At 35.5% G+C, this 13,626-nt stretch overlaps 2 protein-coding genes across 2 annotated transcripts; both read right to left on the minus strand.

The window, feature by feature from the left end:
* Positions 1 to 135: 135 nt before the first annotated feature.
* Positions 136 to 9,405, minus strand: LOC101220489 (guanylate-binding protein 2). Its single transcript, XM_004134635.3, has 14 exons — positions 8,940 to 9,405; positions 7,773 to 7,934; positions 7,531 to 7,596; positions 7,199 to 7,342; positions 6,229 to 6,342; positions 5,130 to 5,231; positions 4,854 to 5,039; positions 4,483 to 4,572; positions 4,274 to 4,408; positions 3,039 to 3,161; positions 2,572 to 2,657; positions 1,875 to 2,487; positions 1,674 to 1,751; positions 136 to 1,509 (listed from the first exon to the last, which is right to left on the minus strand). Exons 1-14 carry the CDS (start codon positions 9,186 to 9,188, stop codon positions 469 to 471), a joined length of 3,189 nt encoding a protein of 1,062 aa, XP_004134683.2. The 5' UTR covers positions 9,189 to 9,405; the 3' UTR covers positions 136 to 468.
* A 1,208-nt stretch (positions 9,406 to 10,613) lies between these two features.
* GRX1 (glutaredoxin) lies at positions 10,614 to 11,394 on the minus strand. The gene is given in 1 exon segment (NM_001287466.1): positions 10,614 to 11,394. A coding segment is annotated over 1 exon segment (396 nt). The 5' UTR covers positions 11,309 to 11,394; the 3' UTR covers positions 10,614 to 10,912.
* Positions 11,395 to 13,626: the final 2,232 nt, after the last annotated feature.

Here is a 13,626-nt window from a genome sequence, read left to right on the forward strand (position 1 = left end):
TACATACATATCAAAATATCTACATATATATAAGTTAATCCTACGGTTGTCCGGTAAATAAGGATTTAAGAGTCTCAAAGCTAAAATTCTTTCAAAGAAAAGTTGCCAAAGTAGAGAAGTGTAGAAGATAGGCACTGAAAACAAATCAAGTGAACCGAAAGCTGAAGACATTCTTCGCTGTGAAGTTAGATACATCTCTTGTTCCCTACTAACAAATGCACACCTATATAAATAGGACCCACAATTTCATTTTCTTGAAACAATTGACCTAAGACTGACAGAAGGTCAAACACAGAATACACAAAAGATTCAAGCAACACATTCTAGAAATCAGACCGCAAAAAAATCAGCGCCAAAATCCATAAACAGACTTGAAAACCCTCTCTAGTTCTATAGATGGATCGACAATTTCATCTCCACATAGGGCTAAATTCATCAACCTATACAAGTCCTAAACAAATCTAGTTATCATAGTTTGAGTACACATTTCTCATAGAGCGAAAGAACGTCTTTTTTGTTGGGATTCTTCAACTGAAGAAGTTCGGCACCAAAGTTATGTTTTGTGAGTTCTTGCTTAAGCTTCTGAACTGTGAACTTGGTATAGTCCTGATTTGTTTGCTGGCTATGATTATTATCTTCATCGCCTTTGAAAATTGACCCACCATCCTCTGGCTGAGTGTACTTCATAGGACTACTTGTGCTTCTAGATCTTTTATTCACTCTTAAAATTCTCTCACTTGTGTCCATGTCTTGAACGGATTCCATGCCCATATCACCATCATCCGCCCTTGGACGTTTCCCATGAGAAGCAGTCTTCAGCCTACCATCCAAAGCTGTCTCATTAAGACGGACTTCAGTCAATTGTTGTTGGAGTAGATCGATTTTTGCATGAGCAGATTGCAACTGAAGAGAGAGAGCCTCAGCCCTATTGTTGGCCTCTGCATGTGCAGAACGTTCTGAATCCAGAAGACCCTGAAGAACTTGAACAGTGCTAGTACGCTGCTCATTGTTCGACTTCAATAGAGACTCTATTTCTTTTTCCCTTTCTTCAACTCTTCCTTCCAATGATGCAACTCTTGACACTGCTTCCATCTCTGACTCCCGAATTCGTTGCAAATCTTCCACCAAATCTTTCTTCTGCCTTTCCAGATTTTCAATTTGCCTTTCGGCCCTCTCTATTTGGGCCATGCGCTCCATTGCCAACCTCTGCATCTCATTCTTTCCCTCTTGAGCAGCACTAGCTTCATTTCTTGCTTTATCAGCAATTTCAGTAGCCTTCTTAGCTTCGTGTTCAGCAAATCTACATCTTTCCTGAACTTCATCAAACCTTTGAAATTCAGATAAGTACTTCTGATCCAAATGAACCTTTTCTTGCAGCAACATTCTTGCTTCTTTCTCAAACGATTGAGCCTTTGCATTTGCGGTTTCCAACCTCTCCTTTAAGTCTTTTATTTCATGCCTCAAAGAAGATACTTCCACATCATAACTCCCAATTTTTGACTCGGCAACCTGCAGAAGAAACATTCATTTTATAAGAATGATATTCTTTTCATCATTGAGATAGAAAGTGATATCCATGTGTTATATGACAGCAGGACTTCAGTAAACACAGATTATTAACAAATGAGTTAAAAAATGACCCACCAACATTTTTAAAAATCTAAGAAGTTTACCTTCAGCTCAAGCCCTAAAGTTGTCAAATGCTCCTCAACTTGCTTAATTTTTGTTGCTTTGTCCTTCAATTCATCTTCCTGCATCATGGGAAAAACAAACAAACAAAAAAGATACTTCTCGTTATAGCAATTCAAGTATTTGATTGCCGAAATAGAATATGCTACCAGATGGTGTGAGTATGGTTGGTGATGAAGGTTTACCTTCACAGACAAAATATTGGAGAATTCTTTCCTCAAATCATCTTCTCTAAGTCTTGTTTGCTTATTTGTGCGTTCTTCTGCAAGTGCAGCTTTTTCAAGAGCAGCTTTAGTATCTCTTAAAGCAATCTCAAATTTCCTCTTCCACTCTTCTGCCTCTTCTTGTGCAGACTGAGATTGTTCCCGAGCAGCCGCCAGCCTTGCTTCAGCAGCACTGCTCCTGGACTTCAAAATAGCAATATCTGAATTAGCTTGATCTTCCTCAGCTTTCAACTTTGACAAGACAGTTTCATATTTTCTTTTCCAATCCAATGATTCTTGCTTTGCTTGCTCCACTGTTTTCTTCAGGCTAGAGCATCTCTCATCAAGAGAACTGCAGTCACCCTGTAGATTAGTTATACGATTCATGTAGTCATCAGCAACCTTTTTCTTATCATTGATGGCATCCTCATATCGCTTCAGATAATCAGACTTATACTTCTCACTGGCTTCCAGCTGCTTCTTAAGCAAATTCAGCTGGTCTTCAATTGAGCGACATTTCAAAGCGAGGGAATTCTTCTCTGATCCAACTTGATCAATGAGTCTTTTTATAAGGTCGAGTACTGGACCCTCCAAACTGCAAATTTCCATGGTACATGTTAGCGCACATTGATTAAAAAATAACCCACAAATAAGATGAAGGATAAATTCTAATATTAACCTCTGGTGTAAAAATGTTGCCAGCTTCTGCCACTTTCCAGGACCGTGGGATGATGCTTCATACTCAGACAGAAGAGCACCAAGAACCTGCACGGATGTGTAAACAACCAAAAGAAAATGGGGAATTCAATTATAAATCAACAAGTACACATGGGAAGAGACATTAACAAAGAAGGTTGAAATTCAATAAATGCAGATGGAAGTATGTTCAGCTTATTCAGTCACAGAAATCAACTAACAACTATTACGAATAAGCTGATCATACTACACAAATTAAATCACAGTTTCTATTTTCTCCAACAAACATAATGAATTTAATGCCTGCAGTTGCTTCAAGACCACCAGAATCATCAACATAGCTGATCATTAATACTTTACATTGTTTTTTAATAGACCAAACTGTGCCTGTCAGAAACGAACCACAAAAATAGTCCTTAACCCAAGACAGACAAATAAAATCTAAATTACCTTCACAACATTATTGATATTTGCATCAGAAGCATGGCAAGCAACTCTCAACCTCTTTTCCATGCTTTGTATAGCATTCGTGCATTGCAAGTCTGCTTCTGTATATGCATTTCTTTTGTAATCCTGCATTAGACAATCACCAACTCAAGTAAATAAAACAAGGAGCAGAAAATAATTCTTTCTAAAGATAACTTCCAAAAAAATTTGGGAAAGTAGAGATTGTCATATAAGTAAAATTGCTTCATCTTGTCGAGTGAACACCAAACTCCAAGGAGAAGATGGAATGTCCCATGACATGTGTATGAACAATTCTACAACATAGCCCGTACTAATTTATAGAGGTAAGTTAATATTCACTCTTTACTTGATAGTCAATTAAATATTAGCCTCGTCAAATTAAATTCTAAAACTCAAAAATTTAAGAAATTAATACCTACTTAAAACAAAATATAAATTTCTTGTAAAATATTAATAAATCATAGAAAATTCAACCAACAAAACACATAATATCAAGCCCCCCAAAAAAATCCTAAATTAATCCAAAAATATATAGAACCTAACCATAAATTTGAAACGGGTGGAGGCCCAAATTAAACATCAAAAGAAAAACAACCTAAAGAAACATCCACAAGCAACAAAGAATAATACCCGAAAATAAAGTCTTATCAAGCCATAACAATACATACATTTACCCACAAATAACAAAATGGTAAACCCACTAATGAGTATTAATTCCATCACATGAAGTTCAAGGCTTATTTTGAAAGAATTAATGACCTAAAATTTTAACTAAATACAAGAGTAAAGGTAAATCCCGCTCTCCCCCCATTTTCAACATGAACTCAAATGTTCCCCTTTGGACATATGAAAGTATAAAAGCTAGGATGCAAAAAGGAGTAACAAAACGCATATTAAAATTTACAACAAAAGCAAATATAAAGTTACTATAAAAAAGTTGGGATAGAAACTCAAGGAATGCACTGAAACGAGTCAGTTTGCAGTTTCTCCAAAAATTCCCACACACCTTATACAATTCTCCAGATTCTATCCAACAAAGCCTTCCTACCAAACATCAACTTACCAAGTAGCCTTTACTTTTACAAAAAGGCATATTGTGAATTTACCATCTCAAGCATCAGAATTTTCTTCCCTAATTGGACCACCTCAAACAAAATGTCCAATTGACGATACAAATTTCGAGAAAACATAGAATTAACATTCATTACATTCCTTACCTCAAATGCTTTTCTATAAAATTTCTCAAGTAGTCCCTCATATTTTTTCCTCACTGGACCAACACCTACAGCACTCGAATTAAATGCAGCAAGTGATTTTTGAACAGCAGTTTCATGTGCTTCCCTCAATGCTGCCTACAGAAAAACAACGTCGTCACAAAAAATAAAAAACATCTCTAATAAAGATGTAGAAGAGAATTTGCACTCACTTCTTCTGGTGGCTTTGACCGGTCAAAAGTAGACATATACACTTCAGCAGCATGATCATACGCCCTTCTACACTCCGCTTCTTCGACACTCTGCAAATTAATGATATGGATGAAAATTATCTCAATGCATTGTTAAATTCCCAATTCACAAAAAGAGGCAACAATCCCTACATGGTTGCACTCTACATGACACAAATTTAATCAATCTATTTGAAAGGAGAGAGATGTTTGACAATGCAGTTACCTAAACATTCAAATTCAGAAATGAGAAAAAAGAATTCCTAATAAGCATCTACATAAAGTACCTTAAAACAAAATTTCACAAGATATGTGTTTGCTGGGAAAACAAATGTTCAATAAGATATACCAACCTGCCAAGAGGAGGTTATCGTAGGCACTGCACCATGGTTTAGAGCATTAAGGTAAGACTCTGTTATACCAACCAAAATTGGACCTGTCATAACAGTTGCTCCAACTTGCTTAGGCCTTGTCCTCTCAAAAACAAATTTAGTAAATGCATCAAGTCCAGACCTAAATTCAGGCCTTAGTTTATCCAACTGCAGAACCACAGAATACTAAGTTTGATTAAATTTGGCTTCAAAAGAAACAAAAAATGTAAAGAAAATCCATAAGTTTAAGTTACTTACAGATATTTGATCAAGTCTTTGGAGATCATTTTCATTATTCAGAGGACGCACAAGAGTAAAGCAGTCTCTATCAGGAAACAGTGCTCTAATTGAATCACGAATCTGGCAGTAAATGAACGAAATTACAAATCAGATCATCGATGCAAACAAACATATTCAATTTACAACAACAAAATACAAGAGAAAATGTTCAAAGTGTCCCAAAGTCATAAAAAGCAGACTCGAAGTTCTATGTTCACGAGCAAACAGATAGTGAACAGCCAGTGTAAATATCAGAAGCCATTGAAAAAACGTCGAGGAGAATACAACTCAACTCAAATATTGAGAAAGGGTATAAGTCTTAAACGATGATATTATTAACTAATATCATCAAAGAGCACAACAAAAACAGATATATCAGCTTCCTAACTCTTCCAATACTCACTCAAGTACAAGGTACTCAAAAGGCATACCCATACATCCATCCTTCCATCATATCTCGAGTCCAATAAAAATATATTAGCAGGTAATGGAAAGGCAGTCTTCACAACCCATACTAATAAAGATAACATAACCAAAAAAAAACACTCTTAAATCTGTGCAATAACTAAAGAAGAATAACTACTAAACTCTCAAGCAGAACATCTAGGAGGTAAGAAAGAAGTATGTGGCCTAAATCCTAGAACATGTGATATCCATCTAGAACCAAGGAAACGTATCCTTTCTTCAACATACATATATTCATTCAAGTAAAAAGAGTTCTGGATTTCCATAAAGGAATTTTCGAGTTAAAAACAGTTACGAACTTGGGTGGTGTTTGGGGAAAGAGTTGGGTGGCAGGAATGGAGCTACTCCTTGTTTGGCCTTGAAGCTCTTAAAACCAATATGCCCCTCAACTTATTAACACCTTATCCTTACACTATAGACCACACAACTAAACAATTCTCCAGAGTAAACAACTGCACTTCTTGCACCAAACACCCCCTTAGTAAGCAACTTCTAAAATGATTTGTGCAACAAGAGTAGCTTTTTCTCTCTTTTCTAGACCTAGATAATATGACCCCAAATAATAAAGAAACAAATTCACCAAACCACAAAAGTACAGACGTCCATCTAATACCTCATTCTTAGCAGCTATGTCTTTTCCACTTCCTTGAACTGGCCTCAAAGCAAGTTCCAGATAGTCCCGAGGTGTTATTCTCCTATTGTCCTCAACTAGATCCAAATAGAAGTCCTGCAAGTAATTCTCATTTTAGAGACAAGTTACAACCAAATATTATGCCAAAATATAGAAGTTAGTGCAGGTAGAGAATCAAACACAATAATAACGTAGGGGTGAAGTAACTCTCTCTTTTTCTTTTTTTTTATAAAAGAAAACAGGACTCTCTATATGGAAAGAGACTAATGTTCTAAGTACATGAGGGTTATTCAAAGAAAATAAAGCATAAAGCATAAAGCATAACTAGGATCAACAGGGGCACCCAAACATCTCAACTGGGTTGATACCCCTTAACACCCTCATCATATCCTTCAAAAGGTTACATCAAAAATAGGCCGAGGCTTATAAGTTCAGCAATTACAGGACAAAAAGGCTATAAATCACTATCCTTTCAAAGGTTTCAACAATAAGCATACAGAAGACCTAAGACAAAAGTGCAGAAAGAGATTAAACTCAAAATAAGTGAATTAAGCTGGGAAAATAAAAAGACTCCAATTTGAGTAGATTTCTTAATGTTGTAGCTTTCAAAAGGCTTGGAGAAGGAACACCAAGAGGAGACATTCTTATGGACAACTTCAAAGAGATCCAACCAAAGAAGTAATTCTCTTTTGTTTAAAATTTAAAAACAAACTTTCATTGAGAATGAAAGAAATTTAAAGTCGACTGCACAAATTAAATACAATAACAAAAAGGTAAAATAAGCACCAAACAGAAGGTCAAACGTAACAAGGAATAAATGGGTCATACATTGAAAACTCATGCCATTGGGAAAAAATGCACATTGCAGAAATAAATTTTAAAAAATGGCCAAATGTCTGAACGCACTTCGAAATAAATTTATGGACATTAATGGTAGAGAAGTGCATTGTACCCTTAGAAGCCAAACAAAGATTGGAGAGAATTGACCAAGCTCAGCAGATGTAGTTCTGCCCCCAGCAGCCCTAACACGAATATGTTTAGTCATTTGAGTGACAAGAGATAAACGATCAAGTGCAGCTTCATCTATTCCACCCATCTGAACAGAAACAAAAAAAATGAGTTCCATAAAGAAAAATGAAATTGTGAAAATGGCACAAATTATAGAGCAAAAAGAAAACAACATTGTTCAAATTGAAGAAAAATAAAAAAGAAGAGACGTGCAATTCATTGTGTTCAGAAAAGGCAGGTTTTTAAAAGATAAAGATCAACATTAGTTGCCCCTACCTGATTATAGACAAACATGCTAGATAAGAGAACGGCTAGAGAAAAAATCTGGGTGCTGTATGTTCCCTGTAAAAAAATTGAGGAGGAAATAAGAAAAATAGATGGAACAAATTAAATAGCAAAATAAATTTGTAATATTACACCTTCAAATGAGGCAAACATACTATTAATTGAAATGAAGCAAATTTGAATTGACAGGAAAGACATTCAATTCCAATTCGAGTAGTGGACTGGAGTCATACCGTTTGATCATACGCATCAATTCCTTCACTATCTAATAGTAAAAGATTGTACTCAGTTCCATCAAGGGCAGTTCTTTTCAAGGGTGTACTCCAGAGCCATAGCCCTTTAGTACAAGGCCGATGGGTAGATGCTACTTGAAACCCACTACTCCTCCCAAGAAGCTTCAAAAGAAAAGAGTTGATTGTAAGTCCACAAAATTACACTACAGACGTGGAGAAGCTAAGTGCTCCACAAAATTTCATGAATGTTCTACGTAACAATCACAATTGTATGCAAATTATCTCTGCATAAAATCACATCCTGAAACCCCAACCAAAAAAAAAAAAAGAAAAGAAAAAGACACAAGCACTTGAATTCTTACGGATATGTCCCACGTCATGCCGACTAAGTTATATTCAAAGTACAAGCCCACGAGTTGTGAGAAACAAAACCAACTCTAGTGAATAGAGAATAACCAGAAAAAAGCAAATTGAATGCGTCTACGAGGACCCACAAAAATTATCGCAAACAAAAAATAAAAATTTCAAGAGGTATTTAATTCCAAAACTGAGTTTGTACAACTTGAAGTTGAAGAGAAAACCCCATACTACTAGATTTGCTATGACTTTGCCGATACACAAACCAATATAAATTATTACTACAAACTACATGCTTACGTTTACAAATTACAAAGAAAAATGAAAAATAAACTCAAGCTTCAAAACACATTTCCTTTCACAGTTTACAACAAGTTTCACAGTCCTAGATCTTCCAAGCCCGTTAAACAAATGCACACTCACAATATCGGACGTTAGCAACCTAGTATCAGAGTTTTCATTTCTCTAGCACAGTCCTAAACAGGTACAGAAGACAAAGGCCCACATCACCCACTCACTACCCGCAGTTCGAAAGAAAAATAAACCCTTTCCATGTTCTACAGCCCTTCGATGTACACATATACCACTTCCTCCCACCTACACAGTGATAAACTTGAATTCCAGCTCAGACCCGTCTCGCTTCAGAGCTAGCTTATATACAGATGGCAACCACTAAACAAGTGCAACTCCTCCCAGCATTTTTACTTAGCTAAAACTCCAAAACCCTAGATTGTGAATGAACCCACCAAATGACAAAAGCTAATTTTTGAGAGGATATCCTACACAAAATAAAGAGCAGAAGAAACTAACTTGATTTAAAATGAAGCTCTTTCCCTGACGAGCACGGCCACAAACAGAGACGACACCAATTGGCTCTTTTACAAGCTGTAAGGTAGCAACAGCTTCAGGATCCATCCGAAACTTTCCTTTCTCATCGCAGTAAACAAGACGAATTGGCCTCGCCGGACCAGTCCCCGTGGAGGACGAAGACAGCGAAGAAGCAGACTGCGGAGTTGAAACATCGGCGGAATTGCCCTTCCCTCTGAAATAGCTGATCATCTTCTTCTGCAACCCTTGCTTCCTTTTCCGCCTGTGTAGATCAAACTTCCCGCCCTAAACCCTACGAAACAATCTAACAACAACAAAAATGCAAACCTTCCAGTACAAAAGGAATGAGAATTAGGCTTTTGTGTGAGTGAGTGAAAGAGTGGAATCGGAAGCGTTTGAAATCGGGGAGGGAAAAGCAGCAGCCCCTCAGGTCTTTCCCAGACTTTCTTTGTTCAAGACATGAAATTACCATCAAGCCCAGAAACTTTAACGAAGGGTGAGGGCTTTTCAGTCATTTCGGTTTAACCGTCCTTCAAGCCGCTGAGACAGCGTGGTTATAAGGCTAGGCTAGCCTGGCAGCTGTCCATAAAATGCTTCTCCACATTCTCTTTTTTTATTTCCAACTTTCCTCCTTTACTTACCTTTCCTTCTCTAAAGCCCATCAAGCGATCAAAATTCAACGGCCCATTTAACAGCCCATTTATCTCATCGGCCCATGATAAAAGGCCCAATTAGGAGCCCATTCCTCGAGCGTCGTGGTCAGCTGAACGCCTAACCCTTCAGCCTTCCTCCAAAACAAAAGAGAAAAGTTGGCATGCCTTTCGTCTAATCTTCTTTGGTTTTTAGACCATATATAACTAATTATTACTCCAACCCAAGCAAAACACTAAAGTTAAAGACACAAAGGACTGTGTCAATATATTATTATTCATTACATGAAAAGAATTAATGCACTCCCACCATAATTGATCGATTTTTGTGATTCATGGTTCGAATTTATTCATTTAAATTAACTGCATATTTTAACGATCATATATAAACGATATGATGTTAGAGTCTTCTACCTTATCGTATCACATTTGATAAATTGTATTTTAAAAATTAATTGAATTAGGTAAAAAAACATATGTTTTGTAACATGTAAGTGAAAACTCAAAACAATTATTTTTATTCGCACTAAGATACTTGAATTATTTGACAAGTAAATTATAAGTATTTTTGCTTTAAATTAGTAAGGCAATCTCATTACAACACCACTTTTTAAATGCATGGATGAGTTTTTGTCCTTTTATTTTTTTGGATTAGAATTGTAATTTTGTAGAATGTGAACCTTTCGTATAATGATATTGTTTGACATTTATATTGCCTTTTAGGAAACACACATTTTTTTTATGAATGAATATACAAATATTATGTCTTCATTATTTAATATTCAAAATGACGAGTCACACACACACAACAATATTTTGATTGATATGGCTGGGTCCCTCTAATGTCACGTAGAAGAAAAAGATAAATAATGAATTTAATTTTAAATGAACAAATCTGTAAATTAGACAAATATATATATATCAAGAGGATTTTTCAAAGAGAAAAGAAAAAGAATTAAATTAAGCAACAAATATTTTAAAGGAGATTTAATGACATTCTCAAATGTAGTGATTAAAGAAAATAGTTTCGTGGGCTATTAATAATTATTAAATGAAAACATATCAAACAATTTACAATATATATTTTAAAATCTCAGCTACCAAATCTGCCTCTAGGGATCAAATTTCAAAGAAAATTTCATCACCGATATATACTTTCAAAAATTCTCTTCTGCATCCACTCGGAGGGCGTATCTGAGATCGGAAATTTAATTTAATTTAAACCAACGATGACAGAGAATTCAAGATCAGCAATATACTTTACTAGATTTAATTCGTTTTTTTAATTTATACAAAATCAAAGCCTCAAAGCCACAAAGCACCGGCATCTTTTAACGCCGGTACCAATTCACCGGAAATATGAGCCGCCATCACTTTTTCCAACCCACCAAACATCTTCCCTCCAATAAACACCACCGGAAACTGCACTCTTCCATCTCCACCGCCGGAGGCAAATTTTCCAATCTCCCCGGCAGTATCGACTTCATCTTCTTCACCAACCACGACCACGGCCGGGTTGGCACCGTGGCCCAACAACAACAGTTTCAAAACATGGCTCATACAACACCCGCGCCTCGCTAGAACCACAACGGCGTTTTTGGACACTAATTTCTCAACCCCATCACCGGAAGGCTCGTGCGCCTTGCAGGAGGAGGAGGCAGCGGCAGGAATCCACGTCCGGTACGGAATTGCTTGGTGCATATTATTGCAAATTTGGTAAAGAAAAAGATCCAAAATTTCGAGAGAAAGAGAGAGAGAGAGAGAGAGACAATGGAGGGTATTGCCGTATTGGAATAATGACATTCGGCATTTATTTATATTAGGCAGCTGCCGATTGGGCCGTGAAAAAGTTAAACGTCAATACGAGTAACGCAATCTAGGACGTAATAGAAACTGTAGGTGACGATCAATTGCGTCACAGCTTACTCGGTCAGACAGATTCCATTTACCTACGTTTCATCGCTGACGAGATTGTTCAATTAGTTTCTTAATTCTAAATTTTTCCGTATAGTAATTTAAGATTTATTAGTATTTAAGAAAACAATTTCATTCTCTTTTTTTGAAAAAACATCGGGTGTTAATTAGGTGCTAATGATGATTATTATACAAAGCATAAGCAAAGATATCTTATGGATGGTGACATTTTACGGTATTCAATTCCCATCTCTAGATTTAGATAAATATTAGAAAAATAGTGAATTCAAGTTGACGTATATATTTGGCATTGAAATATGAGATATTATTAGAAATATAAAATAGAAGGCAAAGGGTTATGAGGTGGCAATTTAAAAATGATTATGACGTGGTTTGGTTTAATTTGTAATTGTGGAAATTAGGGGACGAATATTGATGATCATGTGGGGTTTCTTTGGTTCGGTTTGGTTTGGTTTGCTGAGATATGTGTGACATGTAAAGTAGTTGGGAATTCCAGATGGCGGAATGTTCTTATGTGATTGATTAAAAGGCTGTAATTGAATTTTAAGTTTAAGCTAAGTATATATGTTTGTGTGTAAAATGTGATTATGGAAGACTCATGGCTCACGCTAGCTTTGGGTCACCTATCTTTTCTCTACCCCTTTTGCTTTCGGCTGGACAATACAAAATTTTCCAGATTTTTGTTTTTCTTTCACCCTTTTTGTTTTCTACATGGATGCATCGTCACCTATTGTGTAACCTACACTCTAACTATTATACTCTTTGAATTTTGTGTACATATAGAAAAATGAAAGACCACTAATAATATCAATTTGATTGTTTTGTTTTCATATTTCACTCCAATAACAAATTCCCTTTTTAATATATTACAATTGGTTTATTTGGAAAAGCACGTAATTATATCAACTACAAATGTTCATTATATCAATTATTGATTTGATTAATTGATGATGAATGTGATGGACTAGCTAGTTAATTAGATAAAATAAAGTGTAGCATGGTAAAATGAATGTGTTTAATTACTTTTTAAAAAAAAACAAATGATAAATAGTGAATACAAAGTCAATTAGAAAAATCATTCCACCAACAATCAGACTCTTTGCCTCATTTATGATATACCATCAACCAAATTATGGGATTGGTGGAATCGTTCCTTCACTATAGATTATACTACATTTTTCTCTCATGTTTAATAAGAACTGCAGTTACATTTTTTGGCTCCATCACCAAATTAAGGTACATAGCTACATTATCAAGCTACCTCCCTGTAAACCAACATCAATCAAATCAATGTGTTAGGTTGTATAGTAGAATTAGTTGCCCAATGTGATTTGCTATTGAATCAAAATCACCAAACATTACAGAACATATTAACAAAAACAAAATTGCGTATAATTTGAGGGACGGAGTACACATAAAATTAATAAGTATTCTTCAAATACCACTAAAAGAGAAGAAAACCTTGCCCCATATGGTGAGTTTTCAAGTTGATCTCTCTTCTTGTGTACTTCGTGCATAAAAGGGACTTCTAGATGGAGACATGTGGTGTGGGTCATGACGTTATTAAATAGAGCCAATGTTATTAAATAGAGTCAATATTTGTAGTTGAACTACTCAAACTAGCTAGCTCACACAATAATTTGTTAACCACAATTTCCACTAAGATATAGCATGACCTAATTGTCCCGTTGATAATTATATCCACCTGTAGTTCGTGGTCCAATATGGTGCGTTATACAAGTTTATATTAGTAAATGTTAACTTGTATATTTATATAATTTAGCTGATTTAATATGCAATTAAATAACTAAATACAATAAAGATAAACAATACTTTATTATATTTTCTTAGTTCAACAAAGTGTGAAAGGTAGAAGATTTGACCGTCTCGTTCAACAATATATACTTTTACTTAGTTGAGATATGGTCAAGTCTACAAAAAAAAAATTAGTACAACAAGAATTAGTAGTGGATTCAAACCACAAATCTTGTGGTTGCCTGTACACTTGTTTGAGCTAATCTCTTTTGACAAGTCTACAATAAATTAAAATATATGAAACTAAACATGGTTAAATTATGTGTGCT

The sequence above is a fragment of the Cucumis sativus genome, chromosome 6, assembly GCF_000004075.3.
Source record: "Cucumis sativus cultivar 9930 chromosome 6, Cucumber_9930_V3, whole genome shotgun sequence".
Taxonomy (NCBI): Eukaryota; Viridiplantae; Streptophyta; class Magnoliopsida; order Cucurbitales; family Cucurbitaceae; genus Cucumis; species Cucumis sativus.